This window comes from Myxine glutinosa, chromosome 6, assembly GCF_964187855.1.
Source record: "Myxine glutinosa chromosome 6, kmMyxGlut1.1, whole genome shotgun sequence".
Lineage (NCBI taxonomy): Eukaryota > Metazoa > Chordata > Myxini > Myxiniformes > Myxinidae > Myxine > Myxine glutinosa.
In genome coordinates, this window is record NC_136266.1 from 138041704 (window position 1) to 138065468 (window position 23765).

The 23765-nt window shown below is 44.7% G+C and overlaps 1 protein-coding gene across 1 annotated transcript in view; it reads left to right on the top strand.

The window, feature by feature from the left end:
• The first annotated feature begins 2074 nt into the window (after positions 1 to 2074).
• PA2G4 (proliferation-associated 2G4) overlaps positions 2075 to 23765 on the top strand; it is a 98294-nt gene continuing 76603 nt past the window's right edge. The window contains exons 1-4 of the mRNA XM_068121157.2: positions 2075 to 2380; positions 3644 to 3772; positions 6661 to 6766; positions 15756 to 15825. Of these exons, the coding sequence (XP_067977258.1) occupies positions 2296 to 2380; positions 3644 to 3772; positions 6661 to 6766; positions 15756 to 15825 (390 nt within the window). The 5' untranslated portion in view covers positions 2075 to 2295. The remainder of the gene's footprint in view (positions 2381 to 3643; positions 3773 to 6660; positions 6767 to 15755; positions 15826 to 23765) is intronic.

Sequence of the window (23765 nt, forward strand, 5' to 3'; positions counted from 1 at the left end):
CGGCCGTGTCCAAGTACACGACGGACATCCGACACGTCGCGGGAAAGGACAACCCGGTGGCCAACTGCCTTTCCCGGGCCGTCGCCCACACAGTCCACCTTGGCATCGACTATGCCCGGATGGCGGCGGACCAGGCCACCGACCCCGGGGTCCAGGCCTTGCAGACCGCCGTCACGGGCCTCCGCGTCACCGAGGTGCCCTTTGACGGCGCGGGCACGGCCCTCGTTTGCGACGTCTCCCTCGGGCGGCCTCGCCCCATCGTGCCCGCAGGCTGGCAGCGCCAGGTTTTTGACGCCATCCACTGCCTGTCCCACCCGGGCACGAAGACCTCCCAGAGGTTGGTCGCCGACAAGTTTGTCTGGCATGGCCTCCGGAAGGCCGTCCGCAGCTGGACCAGGACGTGCCTCGCGTGCCAGCGCGCGAAGGTGCACCGGCATACCCAGGCCCCATTGGCCCCGTTTACGATGCCGGCACGTAGGTTCGACCACGTGCACGTGGACCTAGTGGGACCTCTGCCCCCCTCGCCGGGTTTCACCCATGTCCTTACCATGATGGACTGCACCACCCGGTGGACGGAGGCCGTGCCTTTGGCGGCAACGACGGCGGCATACGTCGTGCAGGCGTTCATCGCCACCTGGGTCGCCCGGTTCGGCACCCCCTCGGACATCTCGTCCGACCGCGGTCCCCAGTTCACCTCGGTGCTCTGGGCCGCGGTCGCGCGGGGGCTCGGGGTCCAGCTGCACCGAACCACGGCCTACCACCCCCAGGCCAATGGCCTGTGCGAGCGGTTCCACCGCTCATTGAAGGCCACACTCCGGGCCACCCTCCGTGACGGCGGCTGGGTCGACAGGCTCCCCTGGGTCCTGCTGGGCCTCCGGACGGCGCCCAAGGAGGACCTGCGCGCATCCGCGGCAGAGTTGGTCTTTGACAACCGCTGCGGGTGCCGGGCGAGTTCCTCCCCGACCCCACGGCACCTTGGTCCGCGGCGCAGGAGCGTTCTGCGCTGCAGGAGACCGCCCGGAGGTTCGCCCCGGTGCCGACGGCGCACCACGGGCACCCTCCTACACACGTTGCCCCGGAGCTTCGCACCGCGGAGTACGTCTTCGTCCGGCACGACGCCCACCGGACACCACTGCGGCCCCCGTACGACGGGCCTTTCCATGTGCTGGAGACCGGGGTGAAACATTTCACCCTGGACATCGGCGGCACTCCTGACCGGGTCTCCATAGACCGCCTCAAGCCGGCCCACCTCGACGTGGACCACCCACCACCAGTGGCTCGGCCCCCGCGTCGGGGCCGCCCCCCTGCGGGCGGACCCCCGGCACCGCCCAGCACCACAGGCACGCACCCCCCCGGTCTGGCACCCATCCTGGGTACAGCCGGGGGCATCCCACCTGGCATCCCTGCACCCCGGACGCCGCCGGTCGCCAGAGGGCGCTTCGGCCGGGTCATCTGTTTGCCCCGCAAACTGGCCCTCCAGGTGCGCGGGAATTCTGGGGGGGGCGCGTGTGGCGGACACGAAAGCCCACTGGCGTGGTGACATCATTCCGCGCACCAAGTGGGCGGCGGCCTCGCCCGAGGGGTAGGCGTGGCCTCAGGATATACACCGGGCGCGCAGGCGCAGCCCGGAGCGCGCCAGTGCTACAGTGACCTCTTTGAATAAAGAACATTAAACTTACCGCGTTGTCCGCTTCCTCCTTGGTAGCAAGTCGCACGCGTAGCACCGCGTGCTTCATCGTGCACTTAAGTAAGCATTCCATTCAAGGGAACGGCTGGCTTGGCAAGCGAGCGCTAACTATCCGATAGCTCTTTATAATAATAGTTAATGTGAATAAGAAAAATCAACGTTTCGCAAACAAAGGCAGAAACTTCGTTAAATAATCTACCACTAAATGCAACTATGCTCTACCTGTCTAACAGTAACAGGTGAGCGAGCACGTCAAATATGCCAGATTGTTGGGGTGTGTGCGGTGTAGCAACATCGCTACTGACACTGAGTACTGACTGACGTCCTGGCGGGAGTTAGGGAGTAGTTTGACCCGTGACCACGAACTCACGTGAAAAACGAGATCTCGTTTAAGCGAGATTTAATAATGCAGAAATGGAGAATAGTGACAGATGCTGCTGCTGCTGCTGTTGTTGTTGGTTGTGGTATTTGCGTTAAATCCTGCGTTTAATTTTTTTTTCTCAAATCTTTACAACAACAACAACAACAACGGCTCAACGTTTTGTGGGCCCTTCTTTATCACGTGGTGTGGCCATTGAACACGTGGTCGCAGTACTGCTAACGGAGAAATGGCGGAGGAAGAGACAACGGAGCAGACCGTTGCGCAGGATGTGGTTCTTACGAAGTACAGCATGGCAGCAGAAGCCGTAAACAGTGAGAGAACGGCGCTAACAAAGCGCCGCCATTGCGGGCGGTCGGGCGCGTACTGTGACGGCCTCCATTAATGGCTGCGGCCTAGTTGCCGGCGAGGCCTTTGACTTGCCACGAGATTCGTGCCCGACTCGGATTCTTTTCGCGTGTTTGTTTAGTTCTCCGTCATGTGTTTTCATACCTGGCGATACAAACCTAGCACAAATGTTAATGATTCTCGGTGAGGTTTTGTATTGTTGTGTTCCCCGATTACCGGATTCGTAACCTCACGTGTATGAATCGTTCTCCAGATCCGTTGTTGCCACAATGTGTTGGGTTTGTTTATTTATACATTGTTCGTAAATGATGGAGTCGCAGCACGTAAGGCGCCGTAACACTCGCTAATGTCCACCAACGCTGTCATTGCGGGTGTGCTATTTATCAAACACACGTTAATTAACGAGCGATATATTCAGTTACATTTGTCAAACGTTTGACCGAGCGATTATATTCAGTTATATTTGTCAAACGTGTGAACAAACAATATATTCAGTGTTGCATTTGTCAAACGTTTGACCGAGCGATTATATTCAGTTACATTTGTCAAACGTGTGAACGAGCGATATATCCAGTCTTACATTTGTCAAACGTGTGAACGAACGATATATCCAGTCTTACATTTGTCAAACGTGTGAACGAACGATATATCCAGTGTTACATTTGTCAAACGTGTGAACGAACGATATATCCAGTGTTACATTTGTCAAACGTGTGAACGAGCGATATATTCAGTGTTGCATTTATCAAATGTGTGATGGATATATTCAGTTACGTTTGTCAAACGTTTAACCGAGGGATTATATTCAGTGTTGCATTTGTCAAACGTTTCACCGAGCGATATATTCAGTGTTACATTTGTCAAATGTGTGAACAAGCGATATATTCAGTGTTACATTTATCAAACGTGTGAATGAGCAATTGTATTCAATGTCACATTTTTCAAACGTGTAAACGAGTTATATATTCAGTGTTACATTTGTCAAACGTGTGAACGAGCGATGTATTCAGTGTTATATTTGTCAAAAGTGTGAACGAGCGATATATTTAATGTTACATTTATCAAACGTGTGAACTAGCGATATATTCAATGTTACATTTGTCAAACATGTGAACGAGCGATATATTCAGTGTTACATTTGTCAAGCGTGTGAACGAGCGATTATATTCAGTGTTACGCACACATTTTACAAATCGATGCAAGTGAGGTTCCCTGTCTTCGTTTCCCAGGAGCGCTTCGCTTTCTCATCACAAATGCCCAGCCTGGACAGTCGATTCAGGAGCTGTGTGAGAAGGGAGACAACATGATTAACGAAGAGACTGCAAAGATTTTCAAGAAGGAGAAGGATTTGAAGAAGGGTTGGTTGTTGTGATGGTGATGGGCTTGGGTTTGTTTGATGTGGGTTTTGAAGATGTGTATGTTGTTGTGCTGTAGCGTTTGGTGGAAAAGGCCTGTGAAAAAAGTAAATGGGCTTTACTTGGTAAGATGGCGTTGGGTTTATTTGATGTGATAATGATGGCAATTTGAGTGTTCCACTTGGTCTTGGAAAGAGTCATGTTGTTTGCTTCTTTGCAGCCTGAGCCTGATCCCAATGGAGCATGTGCCTCCGATATTTCAACTGACATATCGCAATGTATTGTCTTTCACGCTGTGAGCAAGCTGTCGAGCTATAAACTGTCATCCCGGTGTTTTGTTGGTGGGACGAATCGAGGCATCGATTTGTCTGCCGTCCCTCGGATAGACGCTAAGCAGTGTCCCTTCTGCCTGCGAAAACCCGGAAACTTCCGAAAACCCGAAAACTTCTGCCTGCGAAATTGTGCGAAAACCCGGCAAACGCAGCTCCGCTTCGCGTCTCACCGACCGGCAATAGGGCCAAGAGGGTCTCGGCCTATTGCCGCAATACAGGCACCCCCTCACGTCTCTCTCTTTCAGTCTTGCTGGATCACGCCTCTCGTTCGTGCCTTCTCACCGACCTTGTACCTTCTCTGTCCAACTCTCATGAACCTTCAAGCACCTCCCTCCACAGAACTCTCAGTGGGCGTGAAAGTGGGGTTTGTGGGCGTGAAAGGTCCCACTGTTCTTCGCAAAGTGTCGGCGAGAAGTCCTGAACAAATTACAAATTATTACACCCTCTGCAAAGTATAGTGGTGAGCGTCCAAGATTGTAACCGGAGCCAGAGAAACTGCTTCAGCTTCATATAGAACATGGTGCATGGATGCCAAAATAATTTTCTCACTCTTTTGCTTGTTCCACAACAGCCAAATTGTGTTGATGTTATGACAGGCTTTGGGATTACATTAATTTGGGCACATTACGAGGGAGGAGGAGGGTGAACGAGGGGAGTGTCAGACTGTATGTTGGGGGTGTTTCCCCACCCTTTGCTAAAAGGCATTATTTATTATTTCAGGGTGAGGAGGGGGGGGCGGGGGGGGGGGTGGGAACGACATGTATTTCCCTCTTGCAAACATTTGTACTTAAAATATTTTCTTACAAATTGCCACTATTAGTCACCTACTAATTTTACTGGAAACTCACTATTAGCTCTCCGTCTGGTCTGTCTATCCGTCTCACCTGTGGCTTTCCAGACTTTTTCCCATTCCCTTTAACGTATTCAACTGAAACATGTCACATGGCTTTATTATGACAAGTTATAGAACAAGTTTGAGTTTTGGGGTGTTTCGTCTATTTTCCACGGAGTTATGCCATTTTTGGACTTTTTGAACTATTTGTCGTACTGGAAATGGCTCACAATTGCCGAGTGCTTAGAACAAGAACATTCATTGGGACCGGTAGGGGACATGTATTGCTAAGCAATTCTCACTGTGTGCTTGTTGTTTTATTAACGCACAGGTTGTAAACCTGGTGCGTTATAGCGTTTGCCTGGGAATTTCTGTCGCTCAAAAGTGAAGCTCATTTCTGTCGCTCAAAAGTGAAGACAGTTTCTGGCGCTCAGATGTGTAAACATGACGTCATCAAATCTATATTTATGCTGCCGGTTCTGCTGCGAACTACTTCACCATGGAAAGTACCATATGAATAATAATTTCCATGTGCCAACCTGGGCGGAATCCAAGTGGATTCACTTGACTTGTTTTATGCCTGGTGTTGGCTTCTTTTTTTTTTTTGTATACTGAATCGAGGCTCGTGAAAGAGCTAACATTTATTTCACAAACAAATCAACCAGACAAACAAAATGTATAAAAAGAGGGAGCGGAAGACAAGATGGGGAGAGAAGGGGAAGCACACAAACACAACATTTGAGAGCAGGGAGATGTGTGGGAGGGAGAGGGCTTGGGGGGAGGAGGCGTGGGAAAGGGGGGGGGGGGGAGTGGGATAAGTATAAAACACAAGGACACCAAGGACTTCCAGGACAGACGTTCGTATTTCAAAAAAGTGGATTTGGGGTGAAATTACCAGGGGTAGAAAAGATCAAGGTTTTGGATGGGGGAAGATGAGAGATGGTGGTGAACAGCTGTTTTAAAGACCTGGAGGGTGGAGTGGGATTGAAGAGAGTGAGGGAGTTTGTTCCAGAGGTGGGAGAAAAGAGGAGTGAAGGTGAGCAGAGAGTCTTGATTTTGGCAGTTTAACCATAAGAGGGTTGCAGGCAGATCTTGTGCGACCTGCAGGAATATTTGGGGGACAGAGCCCAGAGAGAGCTGGGGGGGCAAGGCCGGAGAGGAGTCGGTAGAAGACAGAAAGACCACCAACCTGCCTGCGTTGAGTGAGTGAAAGGCCCTCGGAGTTAGATTGCGGGAGATTCCAATGATTCTGAATGCTTTGGTTTCAACAGCGTGAAGACGAGCTAGGTGTGAGGCAGGAGCACCAGCCCAGAGGGGAGAGCAGTATTCCATTGGTTGGATTATTCCATTGGAGCAGTATTCCATTGCTTAACGGTCAAGTTGTCTGGCCTGAGGTTTTAGGGTCTTGAGTTTGAGCCCCTGTCGTTGAAATAACATCAGATGGGTTGACTCGGCTTGTTATCCTTCTGAGTTCGGCAAAATGAGTAACAGCTTACTGGTAACCGGCACTGCATCAGTGGCACAGCTGCGATTTCAAAAAAAAGGTGCAACCTGCAGCCACAGGCCACATACGAAACAAAAATAACATTTATTTTGCCTCTTTTAGTTAACTGTATTATCGAATCGTTCACATTTATTTTGCACACAGCGGCAGTCGCTGTAACTAGCATGTAATCGTGGTTTGTGCACTTTTATAAACCCGCTGATCATGGGTTTTCTTGTTGCAGGTGTGGCATTTCCAACTTGCATCTCGGTCAACAACTGTGTGTGCCATTTCTCACCCCTCCGGAGCGAAGCGGAGCAAACGTTGAAAGCAGATGACCTTGTCAAAATGTAAGAACCTAAGACTACATGACGTCATGTATTTTATAAGCCATGTATGTTATGTGCCTTAATAGTAAAGCTGTGTTGTATTATATTCTCTATAATGTTATGATATATTCAAGTGATTATTTTTTCAAAATTGTGAGTAAATTCCAAGTGATTTTATTTTTATTTTTTCCAAGCCGGGTATGAACTGGTAGCAGGATAGCCGATTTGATGCCATTGCGTACGTTTTGAAGCGTGCTTGCAATCGTCCTCGCAGGTGCATGGCTGTTCTCCGATGCACAATATTTGAACCCAAGAAGCGTGTTGAGGTTGTCCAGGCGACAAGGAACTTGTGCTCGATGCTGGAAAATCTGGCTATCCTTGCTTGCAGCATGATGTGATGATAAACCTGAACAGCATGTTGTAGCTTTTCAGCCAGTGGGAAGCTTGTGTTTACAGCGGCCGATGATCGTGGGTCTTGTTAAACAGTAATGGTCTGAAAAGTCTGATGTTTGTACGAAATGTGGCGATTGTGATCCATCTCAGTAAGGGTCTGCGATATTCTGTGAAGGGCTTCACCGCCACTCTTCTAGTCGAACCTCGATGGACTTATTTGAAGTCGTGGTGTTTCTCTCGATGTCACCAGAATAAGAACCATCGAGAGAAACACCATGAGTTCATGAAATGCAAGGTTTTTGAGGATGATGAAAGAAGACGTCTGCGATTAAAAATGAAGGCCTTTTTTAAAGATGTGATTAAAAAAAAAAAAAAAACGGATTAATTTGCCACCGTTTCTCCTTGCCCATGCTTTCCTCTTCTTTTATATGCAGCATGTGGCTGTCCTGCTGATGCAATCTCCCTTGTATGTTTAAGCAGGAATTTGGAACTTGTCCAGTGTTCTGGCGACAACTCGCCGACATTGTAAAGGAGACCATGTGATTTTTAAAGCCCACCAACTAAAGCTAGCAGTATGGGTCACCCAGTTTAACTTCCTTCACAAGGACGGCACAGACACTTATTGATAGCCCAGTGTGTGAAACACCAGGTTGCTCGTTTATAGTGGTCACGATTTGAACCCAAGCTACAGTTCAGAGGCGGGTGTGCATACTTGTAGCCTATCCAGGCAGCCTGTGCTCTCTATTTATTATTGGAGTAGGCAGCAGTTAATATTTTCTGTTGACCTGACCCAAAGTTAACTAGCGTTAAGTTTAAGTAGCTTATTATCCAATTCTGACCATAATCTCTTGGAGAACTTGAAACATCTTGCTTACAACATGCTGCTTCTGAAGATGCCTGTGCATATAGTTTGCCATCCTGTTCGAAGTCTACATGTACCATTTATGGCACGTTCTCTTTATACTGATTCTTTTCTTTTAAGGGTTATTTTGTAACCTTTTCATGAAGTCATCAAAATGGTTTGGTACAGTCAGATTTGTTTTTGTCTTGTGGCCCAAGCTATTGTTGCTTGGGAAAGAATTGGGCCAAAATTGTTGCTTCGGTTTATTGATGAGTTTGAGTTGTAGTTGTGAAATTGTGAAAATTACTTTCCCCTACCCTAGGACGTCATTACGGCGTTACATATGGGATGTTATTCATGAGCGCTGGGAAAACCATTTACGGTGGTGAATAGTTCCTGACTCGATGAGAAACGATGTATTATTTCAGTGGTGTTGACGAGGCCTGTCAATTATTTATTTATAAAAAAGATTTCACTGCTTCCTTTCACTTAATAGGTTTATGATTTCCCAATCAAAATATAAAGGCCTGTCAATTCTTTATCAACATGCCAAATCTGTTATAAAACCGAGTACAGGCCTATCACTTGCTGAGTGTGCTGCCTTTCACCTCCATGTTTTCTTTGTTGACTTGCAAAGAAGGGGGACCTGGTGTTGGCTTGGCTGTTCGGGTGCTGGCTTGGCTGTTCGGGTGCTGGCTTGGCTGTTCGGGTGCTGGCTTGGCTGTTTGGGTGCTGGCTTGGGATCCTAGGGTCCTGAGTTCAAATCCCGATCGATCGTTGAATTAATGCCGGGGGGTTGATTCAGCCTGTCATCCTTCTGAGGTTGGCAAGTAGTCCAGTCAATCTACGCCATTTTGGGGTCGAACCCACCACAAATTGCAATAGTAATGAAACATGCATTTTTCAATGTCAAATTTAGTGGAGAATGACATACTAAAAGTCAAGGAGAATCGGAGCATTGGAACATTTCCAATTTTTGCAATCTTTAAGAGAAGGTTTTAAGCGAAAATCTGCATAAATTTTTCAGACCAAAAACTGTTTCCGTGCTAAATCCTTATGAGATCCTGCAATTTTATGTCCCTGAGGCCTGCAATGTAATGGCTTTATGTGAACAAGTTCATATCGTACTATATATACAAAAAAAATCGTTAAATAATATTGAAAAAAAAAAAAAAAAATTAAAAAAAAAAAAAGTGTTTTATTTAATAATTGAATGAACTGCGATTCAAGCACCAACCTAAGAGCTTATTCTTCTTCTGGATCACTTTCTGGTTCTGACAAGGTCACATTAGAACAGTGAAGTCCTTTGCATTCACTGCATGCGTAAGAGCATTCCAGGCTGTACTTGCGACAGCTGCATCGTAGGGTGCTGCAGTCTGTTTTGCAGCCACAGTGGATGGCATCTAGAAGGTAATCTGGAGCAGGCTTCATCTCGGTCATCACGGGAACCATTCTCTCGTCACGGATAGCCCATCCCCAACCATTGGCATCCATGGCAACTCCTTGCCACTGCTGAACCTGAACATACACCCGTAGGCAATGTTGCTTTGCAGATGCTGATGTAGGGGGCAGGGTACGAGGCTCAACTCTGACAGTGCTTGTTGAAACCTTCTGGTGGAAGCGTTGAAGCCTCAGCATGTCCAGTGTTTCCCCGGGCTGGGCATTATACAAGCAAACCAGGGCATTCTCTCCAGCTGTCATGACATCCTCTTTTGACGCTCCAGGAGTGTTGAAGTTTGCCAAAAGCTCGGAGAAATACGCACTGGAGTTCAGCTTCTTCAAGGCTGTTGATTTGCCAATCGAGTAAATTCTTGACGTGGTATCACAACCCAGGAGTCCATGTGCAACAAGAAGCTTGTCACAAACATTGCGTCCAAGTGTCTTTTGCACTTGCTCGATATTCCAACATCTTGCTTGCCTCCTTGACGTCAGCTTAGGCTCAGGTCGGAAGAACAGGTTGTGAGATGTGGGCCCTGCACGACTGCAAAGGAGAACAAGAAGATCGGTGTCGTCGCCAACTATCACGGTGTCCTTGGTGTTTGCACATGCAATGGCTGTCTCCACTATGAGAACATCTGCATCTGCCCTGGCATGATGAACAGCGTTGTGCCGCCGTTGAAGGTCATCACTCAGTAGATTGATGAAACGTTGTTTATTTGTTTGGTTGGCAAGGAAGTCATCTTTCTTCATAGTACATACCATGTCCGTTGTGAAGTTGACAAGGGGACTGCTGTGAGATCGAACGCGCCTGCTGTGCGCTACATCTTTGGTGGAGGGTGCGCTCACATATCCATCGAACACTATGACAGCGTTACCATACCTGTCTCCAACAATAACCAACATATCGCACGTAGTGACTGGCGATTCCTCCATATGTCTCGCCAGAATTCCAAGGAATTCTGTGTAGCAATGCCCCACCATCCAGAACATATTGCACATTCTGTGGCAGCACTGTGTTGCGAACGTCAAGGGGGAGTTGTTTCCAAATGGCTTCGGCTAGCGCTGGCTTGTCGGCCTCAAGCAGGATATCAGTGGTCTTAAACAGTGCTGGTGGGAAACTGCTTAGTTCGTACTTGAAGACATCTTTGAGGTCATCACAGCGTGATCCTGCCGTACTCAGACGTTGGAACAACAGTTGTGGATCTATCAGAACGGATTGTCTGCCAGTTTTCAATGATGAACGTGTGTCAAGAGTCACAACCTGATCTTTCTTCTTGAACGTGTGATCAAGAACCTTTTTGTCAAGCATTCCATCTAAGATCTTCCTGCCGACTGACGCTGCTTGGTCAGCATTGACCGAATCTCCAGCTGTGATGCCAGTGTCAATGCTTTGCAGAGTTGGATCGTTTCCAAAGGGATCCTTTGATGACAGGTAGCGAATAAGTTTGTGCGTGTCATCTGTGTCCCGTCCTTGTCGAGCTGCGCTTTGTTCTTTGTGCTGGTCACTGGTCCCATACTGCACTGATGTGTACTCTTGCAAAGCCATGTTGACCTCTGCACATATGGGGGTGGACAGCAGCCACGTGATCCTTTGCGGCTCGCTCATTCCACGACCCCTTGTTAGTCCCCCTGTGGTTTTCACACTTCTCATGAGCACTTGCTCGATCACAAGATCTGTGGACAAGCCGGCCCAGTACCGATCTGAACGCCGCACTACGTGAAATCCATTCTGGAACTGATGGTGGTCGGTGGACCTCCGGATGCTGAATAGACAGTTGTGCCAGTCGCTGCAGGTAGATGTACACAGATGTTGTGTACAGATTGTGGCCTGCAGCTGCTAGGTAGGGCAACATGTCGTGCAAAGCGTGCACGTGCAGACGCCAGTCACCAGTGCGTTCCGACCTCAGGAATGTCCTCAGAATGTCTATCATGTCCATGTAATGGACCGTATCCAAGGTCCAAAGTCGTTGCTATGGAGATCATTGTTCGTGTAATTAAATTTTATTCACCTAATTAGGCTTTGTTCACCTAATTAGACTAGAGTAAAATCTAATTTGATATAAGAATATGATAGACCATTATATTAGCTTTCAAAATTCATTGATATGTATATTTTCGAAAAAATTCAATTTTATTGGGATAAAGCTACCTTAAATGTCAATTATCTCAATATATATACCTTTACATGTCAAATGTATTGTAAAACCAGGGCATAAGGCCTGTCTTACACTCTTAAACACTTACATTTCTGACATCTTTTGAGAATGTGAACGAAATAACAAATTAAGTGCATTATTTTGTGCCATTTTTATTAGCTTATTTTCGTGCATAACTGTCAAAAAGTGGTTGCTCGAAATGAATGTGTTCCAATGCCTCGTTATTCCTTGACTTTTACTATGTTATTACATGGGTCAAAAGAAGCAAAAATGCCAAGTTTCATTACTATTGCAATTTGTGGTGGGTATATTCGTAAAATGACCGGCCTAAAGTTGAGTAACAGCTTACCAGGATGAATGTGCCGGTGTGTGCCTCGGTTTAGAATAGGTACACCGTATCCCTGCGCATCGAAAGAGACGACTCATGGTTGGCATCAGGCAGGCTGTCCGGCCATAAAAAAAAACATTACCTCAAAAAGGAAACCATGAGGATTGTCATGGGGCCCGCAAGGCTTACCCCTGCTCTCGCAGGGAAAATGGCCTTAAAAAGGGATTAAATTTTTTTTTTTTTACAAAGAAGGGACTGTTCACCACTGGCTTTTACAATTAAAATATAAAGTTTTAATCAACATGGAAAACTGTATGGAAGGAAAGATAGTTTAAAATGATCATCTAAGCTGAAATCTGTTAATAAAAAAAAGGGTTTGCCAAAGACAAACGTTGGAGTCCAAGGGTTGCAAAGAATGGGATATGGATAAGAACGATGCACAAGCTCGTGAAGCGGAAGACTTGGGGTTTTGGGGTTTTCCACACCCAAGTTCTAGTCTTAGCATGGTGTAACATTGACAAAATTTGGTTTATTGCTCCAGGGTCTGACTTGCATCATGTGCGCAAAACGTGGATGTCATTGACTCGCCAGGCGGAAGCCTCTCCTCAGTGAAAGACACATGAAAGCCCGCTTGGAGTTTGCAAAAAAGCACCTAAAGGACTCTCAGACTGAGAAACAAGATTCTGTGGTCTGATGAAACCAAGATTGACCGGTTTGGCTTCCGTCTGGCCACTCTGCCATAAAGCCCAGATCGGTGGAGTGTTGCAGTGATGGTTGTCCTTCTGGAAGTTTCTCCCATCTTCACACAGGATCTCTGGAGCTCAGCCAGAGTGACCATCGGGTTCTTGGTCACCTCTCACCAAGGCCCTTCTCCCCCGATTGCTCAGTTTGGCCGGGCGGCCAGCTCTAGGAAGAGTCCTGGTTGTAACGAACTTCTTCCATTTAAGAATTATGGAGGCCACTGTGCTCTTGGGAACCTTCAATGCAACAGAATTTTTTTTTTGTAGGCTTCCCCAGATCTGTGCCTCGACACGATCCTGTCTCTGAGCTCTGCAGGCAGTTCCTTCGACCTTATGGCTTGGTTTTTGCTCTGATATGCATCGTCAGCTGTGAGACCTTATGGAGACAGGTGTGTGCCTTTCCAAATCATGTCCAATCAATTGAATTTACCACAGGTGGACTCCAATCAAGGTGTAGAAACATCTCAAAGATGATCAAGAGAAATGGGAGGCATCTGAGCTAAATTTCAAGTGTCATAGCAAAGGGTCTGAATACTTATGTCAATGTGATATTTCAGTTTATTATTTTTTAATAAATTTGCAAAACTTTCTAAAATCATGTTTTCTCTTTGTCATTATGGGGTATTGAGTGTAGATTGATGAGGGAAAAAATGAATTTAAACGATTTCAGCATTAGGCTGCAACATAACAAAATGTGAAAAAAATGAAGGGGTCTGAATACTTTCTGAATGCACTGTGTGTGTATGTGTATATATATAGTGTGATTTAGCACAGTCCTTCTAAAATACGTGATTTCACTTGTGCCCAGGCTGGCATGTGGCCTGGTGTTGTTGAAGCATCACCTCAGACATGTCCTTGTGAGAGCAGGCCCTCTGTATGCAACTTTGGTTCCTTGATTGTCTCCATGTACAACTTGGCATTTATAGTGCCACCCTTTAACCATAGAGTCGACAAGCAGCACACCCTCCCTGTCGCATAAGACAGTGGCTGTCACTTTTCCTGCTAGGGGTTGAGTGTTGAATTACTGCTTTCTCTGCGATTCTTTTATGGTGTTACTCCAATGATTGATGTTTGTTTTGTGCTCAGTTAAATGGCATTTTGCTTCCCGTGAATAATGTTCCTATGCAGTTTGCGTTCAGCTTCAGCTTCATGAAACGGTAAACTAAGGAATGTATGAAAAGTTGTAAATGTAGACAACCACTCATTTAGTTTTATGCCGGGAAGATCAACAACTGATTTTTATTTTGACGCAATGCCAAGAGAGCTATTTGGCAAAAGAAAACTGTCATCGTGTTTTTAGTGACCGAGAGAGAGCATATGCTTGAGTACCAAGTGCAGTTGTTGAATGGCCTCTCGGAACGCAACTTGTGCCTGAATAAATGGTAAAAGTAGTCATGGGAATTGTATTTTTTTTTGTTTATTTTTTTGAACAAGAACTACGATAAGACCAACTTGGGATGTACTGAAATGGTTGAAGCCGATGTAAGATTACACCATTGGTTAGTTTTAAGCCTCTCCTGTTTCTAATTGTGATTGAGGAATGATGAAAAATTTAAGGTTGTGATTCAGGGATGTTTCAAAAATGGGAAAATGTGATAGAAAAAAAACACATTTAATTTGGTGTCGACATTAATAAAACAAAGGTTTATGGTGAAGGAAGAGAATGGAAAGAAAGCAGACAATGGTCTTGGTCAATATGTAGAAAAGCCGTTTGATGGAATTCAACTCGATGTAGGCAGTGTTATAAATGTCAAGATGTGCAGTGGTATCACAGGAAATAAGTTAACACAAGTCGGTTTTGTCATATGTAAAAGATGCAAGGATCAATCATTTCAAGAACAAAAATGACCGCACTGTGGTCACAACCCGCGACGTAATCCTGTAACGGGCCAATTTGGAAACGCGCATTTAAAGCACTCTTAAAAGATGAACACTTTTCCGTGATTGGGAAACACATTCAATGCGCTTTTAAAAGATTAACTCGACACCTCTCATCCCTGTCATCCTCAGCCACTGTTGTATCAAAACGAACTGAGTTGTAGCTGTCCTACCAATGGATGCACATTTCAAAAATAGACCCCAAACAAGAACCCCAACAACAAGGACAACGGGAAACTCTCGTTGTAGCTGACAGTTGAAAGTTGTCGCTGACCTGTCGCAGATAAAAAGATAGAGAACAAAAGGTAATGCTCCTGAGCTCGGACTTTAATGAAGAAAAGGTCAAACGTTTTTGTTTCTTTGGAGACATTAGATATTCATATTCACCAGGGGGAGCAAAATTTGCCATTAGATCAATAATTAAGTCTGCCTTGAATAAGTGGAGACAACAAGCTGGCATCATGAAGTGCAGAAACATTATATGAATTATCTATAAATGTTGATTTATAAAGCCTGGAGCGTGCTGGTATTGATGTACGGAAGCGAAACGTTGGCAGTGTGGATCAGAGGTAATAATAATGGAAAAACCAGAGGTGGAACAATGGATGAATAGATTGTCTCTAAAGAAAGATTCTGAGCTCAGAAATTGTGAAGGGATTAAAAATCAATGGCAGGAAAGAGAACTTCATTGGTATTGTCACGTGCAACGGAGGTCAGAAGATGAAGCTGTAAATAAAGCTCGTGGTAAAAGGAAGAAAAGCAAGATGACGTCCTCCGAAGACTGAAACTGTCAAGAAAGATGTGAAATGTTTGGGTTTGCACAAAACTGACGCAATGGATCGATCCGTTTGGAGGAAGGCCATCGTTCAAACAACCCCCTGAAATCAGGGGAAAATGGTTTTTAAACGTTTGCTCTTATGCTCACTCACCTTCTCCACTACTCCCACTCTCTACTCTTCCTTGTTTCTTTTGTGTACGAGCAACAATGTGCTACCGCTGATATTTTGTCGGTTTGTGACGTTTGTGTGAATTTGCAATTCATTATAAAAGTGTTCATTTACCTGATAAACTATTTGTATATCAAGGCCCTGACTTGTGCTGCTACCTATACCTTGGATAAAACTAGATTGTACGAATGGCTGGAAGAATTATGGAAGTAACAGCATGAATTTCTTTCCCTAAATAACCTCTGGAATTTTTGTGCTGTTTTTAAAACCCTCTCCTCCCCTTTTAGAGACTTGGGAGCTCATGTGGATGGGTTCATTGCCACTGTGGCCCACACACTTGTTGTCGGTGCTTCCAAGGTGGGCTGTTGTCTAAATACTGTTATTAATTTGCTCAATATCGCAGCTTAATCTGGGTTGAAAAAAGTGTTAGCAATTTGACTAATTTGGTTTGAGAATGTTTAACCAAACTCAAATTCATTTTTGTTTTATAAAACATCAATATTAAACACATGTTTATTAAAAAATAGTACTTAAAAATCAGAATATGTCCAAACAGCCATAAAAAGTTGTAAAATATCCATCCCCAAACATTAATGGTTTTTGTAACGTCATTTCTCAACATAATTCCATTTGCTCTTGGAACACCATCTCCAGGAGCACATGTCCTGCCCATTTTCACCACACTTTATGCAAAGCCAATTGTACTACATTTAGCTTCCTCCCAATTTAACCAACCATCTTCCAGTTCCTTGCTGTCCCTCTCATTTTGTTTCTGTTCATAAGCTTTCCATTTTTTAAACTTCATTCCGGCTTGGACTTCTTTTGGGGTGAGGTGGGTGGGGTGGTTTCGCCTCTTTGAACTCTCAATTAACCATCTCTCGATCACATTATTAACTAGAGAAATACGACTGTGTCGCCAATATACCTCCACGTAGTCCCTACCCGTGGCAATGGGTATATGCCCTCATTCACTGTCCTAAAAATAAACAAGTTTGGTTTAAATCCCTTCAGCTGTTTTGAAATACACGACCAAAAGTATCTGGACACCCGAACATCACGCATCTCATTCCAAAATCATGGGCATTAATATGGAGTTGGTCCCCCCTTTGCTGCTATAACAGCCTCCATTTTTTTGGGAAGGCTTTCCACGAGATGTTGGAGCATTGCTGTGTGGATGTTCTTCCGTTCAGTCACAAGAGCATGAGTGAGGTCGGGCACTGATGGGCGATTCGGCCTGGCTCGCAGTCGGCATTCCAATTCATCCCAAAGGTGTTCGATGGGGTTGAGGTCAGGGCTCTGTGCAGGCCAATCGAGTTCTTTCACACTGATCTCGACAAACCATTTCTGTATGATCTCGCTTTGTGCACGGGGGGCATTGTCATGCTGAAACGGGAAAGGGCCTTCCCCAAACTGTTGCCACTATGTTGGAAGGTTGCCACTATGTTGGAAGCACACAATCGTCTAGAATGTCATTGTATGCTGTAGCGTCAAGATTTCCCTTCACTGGAACTAAGGGGCCGAGCCCGAACCATGAAAAACAGCCCCAGACAATTATTCCTCCTCCACCAAACTTTACAGTTGGCACTATGCATTCGGGCAGGTAGCGTTCTCCTGGCATCCGCCAAACCCACATTCGTCCTTCCGACTGCCAGATGGTGAAGTGTGATTCACCACCCCAGAGAACACGTTTTCACTGCTCCAGAGTCCAATGGCGGCGAGCTTTACACCACTCCAGCCGACGCTTGGCATTGCGCATGGTGATCTTAGGCTTGTGTGCGGCTGCTCAGCCATGGAAACCCATTTCATGAAGCTCCTGACGAACAGTTGTTGTGCTGACGTTGCTTTCAGAGGCAGTTTGGAACTCGGTAGTGAGTGTTGCACCCGAGGACAGACATTTATGTGCTACACGCTTCAGCACTCTGCGGTCCCGTTCTGTGAGCTCGTGTAGCCTACCACTTCGCGGCTGAGGTGTTGTTGCTCCTAGACGTGTCCACTTCACAATAACGGCACATACAATTGACCGGGGCAGCTCTAGCAGAGCAGAAATTTGATGAACTGACTTGTTGGAAAGGTGGCATCCTATTACGGTGCCACGTTGAAAGTCACTGAGCTCTTCAGTACGGCCCATTCTACTGCCAATGTTTGTCTGTGGAGATTGCATGGCTATGTGCTTGATTATATATACCTGTCCGCAATGGGTGTGGTGGAAATAGTCTAATCCACTAATTAGAATGGGTGTCCGCATACTTTTGGTCATGTAGTGTATCACATTTTTACCACAGGACAGGTTTCACATCGATCGGTGAAGCGTTTTCGGAGAAGGGACTTTTATTTTTAAATTTCGGCTTTCAAGTTAATCTGGCTGCCAGACCACATGACATATGACACCAAAAATGTACACCCTGCATATGTATTGGTGGTGAATCACGTTTGTGACGTTTTGTGTTGATCGGATAGGTTCGTTTTTCTATCCAAGATGGCTGCCAAACCATGTGACCTACGAGGTCATAATTTTCAAACGACATGCAACAATGGTGTTGCATGACATTTGTAAATTTTGGCATCGATAGGGTAAGCGGTTTCAGAGATATAATTATTTAATATTTTTCTTGAATCCATATGGCTGCCAAACCATTTGCCCAATGATGTCATCAATATTATATTTCAATACAAATGGGTCAGAGATCATGTGCATGCAATTTCAGATTTTTTAGGATAAGGCATTCAATTAAAACATTTATGGCTGGTATACCACTTCACCGATGTCATCATTATCATGGTTTTGTTCTCCATTGAGAGTACTTGACAATGTGACAAGTTTAAAATGTTTCCATTCAGCAGTTTCTGAGAATTTTTTTAAAATTCTTATTTGTGTTTAATCCAAGATGGCTGCCATACCATGTGACCTGTGGCCTCAGCATTGTCATAAAAACCTTGTGCATGGGTGTCACTCCTACCCTGAAAGTTTCGTCTCAATCGGACGTGGTTGCTGAGAAAAACGAGGTTTAGCCCGTACGGATGGACAACCCCAAAACGTAATGCCTCCGGCCACCTTCGGGGGCACAGGCATAAAAATAGATATCGGCTAGACTCTAGAGCAGCGGTCGGGAACCTATGGCTCGCGAGCCATATATGGCTCTTCCGGTGACGGCATATGGCTCCCAGACAATTTTGAGTTGAAAAAAAAAAAATCAGTTTGGAACTGATTTTAAAATACTTGTGATATTTCTTAATAATACTGTCATTTTAAAGTAAACAGAAATTAGTTTTGAAGATAAATTTCACGGGTCACGGGTCACCCGTGGGTCGGGTCGGGAACCAATGGCTCGCGAGCATGTCCGTGTCATTGTAAAGGTGAAGAAATCAATTTTATCAGATAGCCAACTAGTTTATCCGCTTCAACCCTTGTAACGGAAAAGATGGCGAAAAGAAAAAAAGACGATGATTACCGTGCATTCCAGGCTGCGTGGACAGAGGAATTTGCATTTGGTGAGAGAGCAGGATCTGCTGTATGTCTAATATGCAATGATAAAATTGCATCGATGAAACGGTCAAATATAAAGCGGCACTTCGATACGCACCATGCTTCATTTGCATCGAAATATCCAGCGGGGGACAGCAGGAAAAGGGCATGCGAGGAGCTACAGCGGAGAGTGCAGGCGAGTCAGCAGCAACTACGTGTGTGGACCAAGCAAGGTGATGGGAATTCCGCTAGCTTTGCGGGTGCTTTGGCAATAGTAAGGAATGGAAAGCCATTCACAGATGGTGAGTATGCCAAAACATTCATGCTTGATGTGGCCAATTAACTGTTTGATGACTTCCCAAATAAAGACAAGATAATCAAACGAATAAAAGACATGCCCCTGTCAGCAAGAACTGTGCATGATCGTAGCATCATGATGGCAAATCAAGTCGAGGAAACACAAATTAAGGACATAAACGCCGGGACATACTTTTCTCTCGCGTTAGATGAGTCAACAGACGTTAGCCATCTATCTCAGTGCAGTATAATTGCCAGGTATGCTGCAGGTGACACACTGCGTGAGGAAAGCTTGGCTGTTTTGCCAATGAAAGGGACAACAAGAGGAGAGGATTTATTCACGTCTTTCATGGAGTTTGCTAAAGAAAAAAAACTACCGATGGATAAACTTATTTCTGTCTGTACTGATGGTGCATCCTGTATGTTGGGGAAGAACAAAGGATTTGTAGCGCTTCTCCGTGAACATGAAAAGAGAGCCATCCTAAGTTTTCATTGCATCCTGCACCAGGAGGCGCTTTGCGCTCAGACGTGTGGCCAGGAGCTTGGTGAGGTGATGTCGCTGGTCATTCGAGTGGTCAACTTTATTGTTGCCCGAGCTTTAAATGATCGCCAGTTTAAAGCTCTGTTAGAAGAAGTTGGGAATCATTATCCCGGTCTGCTTTTACACAGCAACGTGCGTTGGTTGTCAAGGGGGAAGGTGCTCAGCCGTTTTGCAGCTTGCCTGAGTGAAATCCGGACTTTTCTTGAAATGAAAGGCGTCAAGCATCCTGAGCTAGACAACACTGACTGGCTCCTGCAGTTTCACTATCTCGTGGACATAACTGGCCATCTGAACCAGCTCAATGTGAAAATGCAAGGTATTGGAAATACAATCTCATCCCTTCAACAAGCAGTGTTTGCATTTGAAAGCAAGCTGGAAGTCTTTCTCAGGGACATTGAAACAGGTCGTCTTCTGCACTTTGAAAGACTGCAACAATTTAGAGATGCATGCTTAGCAAGTGACTCCACTCAACATCTGGATCTCCAGCAGCTAGCTGGCTTTACGTCCAATCTCCTGCAGTCATTCAAAGCACGTTTTGGAGAATTTCGTGTGCGCACTGGTCTTTTCAAGTTCATCAATCATCCACATGAGTGTGCAGTGGACAAAATCGACCTGACATGCATCCCCGGGGTCTCTATCGGAGACTTTGAGCTGGAAGTTGCTGACCTGAAGGCATCAGACATGTGGTCAAGTTCAAGTCACTTAATGGAGAGTTGGAAAGTCTTGCGCGACAGCGAGCAGAGCTGGCGAGGGAACACAAGTGGACAGAAATGAAAAATCTTCAACCTGAAGACCAGCTGATTCTTAAAACTTGGAACGAGCTTCCTGTGACATACCACACAATGCAGCGTGTGAGTATTGCCGTATTGACCATGTTTGGCTCTACATATGCATGTGAGCAGTCATTCTCGCATATGAGGAACATTAAGACCAACCTACGCTCACGTTTAACTGATGGAAGCCTCAACGCCTGCATGAAGCTCAACCTCACCACGTATGAACCAGACTACAAGGCCATCAGCAAAACCATGCAGCACCAGAAGTCGCATTAAAAGTAAGACATATTTAATTTATTATACGTTAAAAATACTATATGGCTCTCAATGAAATATATTTAGAAATATTTGCCTTTTATGGCTCTCCCAGTCAAAAAGGTTCCTGACCCCTGCTCTAGAGGAACAAGTTCATATGTTTGTGTGTGGCAAGAACATACCTGATAACACGCTGCACGTTTGTGCTTCCTGAAAGCGGTTCGAGCATGTGCAAAAATATTCGCCAACTGTAATTTTTATTACTATTTGCTGAATGACAGCGTAAACTCTGAATATGATGGCACATGCAACATTGATGACTGCATATTTGTATAACTGTAGCTTTCTCTTGATTTCCTCTACTTTTGTTTTAACTATCAGAAGCCAACCATATGGTGCATTACTCAGTGCAAATGATAGCTATTCGAAGGATGTTGCCTCAAGCACATCATAATGTATTATCTTGGACTCAAAGATGCTGCAATACAAGGTAATTGGTAACGGCAAATCGGCTATTGTTTCTTGTCTTGTGATTATATTTATTATTATTATTATTTTTATTACATGCAAGCACATGCTAAGTTACTGAAGTTTGATTACTATTTCTCTTTATGTAAAATGTATTGCAATAGTGATTGTTTGGGATTTTGACAAGCTAAGGATTTCTCTAATCTGAGCCTAAAGGGAAGGGTCAGTCATCCCACAAGTTGTCACCTTGTATAAATTGCACCTAGGCCTTTAGATTACACAAACTTGTGCACATTATAGTCGAGCACATTGACGAAAAGGGGGATTTTTTTTAGGATGGGGTTTTTAGGATTTTCTTAGGTTAATTGTCCAGATTCCTCTGCCGAAGGCGACTATTTCTTCTTTTTATTTCTGTAAAATGACAAATAAAATCATGGTGTCAGATGGCTTTTAAAATGATGTATGTACAATTGTACATATGTACTTATTGCATACTTGTCCACTTGAATTTGTTTTTGACAACATAGTCAATATCTTCAGTGGTTTGCTCTTTTAATTGGTTGTAACCTATTTGGCTATATGATCACCATCAGACTAATAGCTAATCAAGTTGTCTGTCTTTAAAATTATCAGAGGTGATACCAAGCTGTTGGTTAAAGGAATGTCAAATGCTTCTGTTTCAGAGCAATCAGCCTTGCTGCATTTTGACTGTCGGTCAAGCAACATTGTGAATGGATGAACCACATTTGGCATTGGCATACTCTGGTTCTGTCAATGTTGCACTAATAGCTATTCGTAAAAAAAGAAAAGCCCAGAATCCACTGTTGTCGTAATTTTCTTTCCAACGATGACAATAATTGGAACTCCATTGTTGGAGGATTGGTGTGATGATATGGGCCTCCCATGTTAAATTGGTGCACAGTCGTTCGTTTTCACCCGTCAACGCGATGGAAACTTCGGTAGACCATGCTTGCCTTTCCCATGATCGTGCCATTTATACAAGTCTGTAGTTATTAGCCCTCGTTGGACTTAGTCTGAAACGGCGGCTTGTGGATTGGGTCTCATCTGTCCGTCTGTGCGTCCGCAACCATATCTCGGAGATGTATGGACCAATTTTATTCATACTTGGCACAAAGACAATACATGACGGTATACATATGCACATCATTTTGTTTCGCAATGCGATAAAAGATGGCTGACTGGTGGACATTTTAGTTGTAAAAAAAATAAAAACCCAATGTTGAACACGCCCTCAACCATTTCTTGGAAATGCATTTACCGACGTTGTTCAAACCTGACCCACAGATAATGAACGATTGTTTACATATGCACATACGTTTATTTTCCAGATCAGATCCAAGATGGCCAACTGGCGGCCATTTTGTTACTTAAGCATGTCGCTAACAATTTCTCGGACATGCATGGCCCTATTTTGTTCAAACTTGGCACACGCACAGTACATGGTGGCATACACGTGCACCTCACTTTATTTTGCGATCTGATCAAAGATGGCCGACTGGTAGACTTGCAGCCATTTTAAGATATTGAACACGTTCTAGATAATTTCTCGGACGTGGATTTACTGTTCCTGTTCAGTCTTGGCACACAGATAATGAATGATAGCTTATATATGCAGGTCATTTTCTTGCGAGATCAGATCCAAAATGGCCAACTGGCGACCATTTTTGTTACTTGAACGTGTCCCCAACCATTTCTCGGACATGCATGGACCGATTTTGTTCAAACTTGACCCAAGGACAATACATGAGCATACATATGCAGAAGGTCTTGTTTTGTAGTCCGACCAAAGATGACCGACTGGCGACCTTTAACTCCCCACAGCAAAATTATTAAAACCATGGTGAGGTTATTCAATATACAGTATGTGGCTGTAGACATCCAGTATTTTTCTCCTGAAAAATGGTACTCGATTGCTAAACAGTTCCAAAGCCTCCAAGTATTAAGGAAGAATCACAAAAAGTTATTGGTGAATTTTCTTTGCATTACGATTAATTTAAATAAGACTCTATAGTCGATGCCTTCTTTACTTGCTTTGTCCTTGGGTAGGAAGTAGATACCATTTTATTTCCTGAAACAAAAAGTGTCAGCAACGGGAAGTATATTTTTTCCAAATAATGAGACAAAATGACAGCTTAAAGTCAGCAGTTCGTCAGCAGTTTTTACTAATGTGGAAAATAATTGAGATATTTTGAGGTCCCAAAACTCAAAGCTTTTTAATCGATTGATGTCTAACCAGTAATCGTGGGTCGTCCATACTTGTGTTTCTTTAAAAGTTAAAGTACAACAATATTTGAAGAGCACCTGCACTGTATTTCACTGTAAGACATAGCACTGTAACTGATTAATTATTGGCAAATTATTGGGGCTAACATTGCATAGAATGGTTTAGTTAATGCACTGCAATAATAAGACGTATGATGCGTTAATAAGTAATCCTGAAAATTTTAATCCATAGAAATCTAAGTAAATGCTCAAA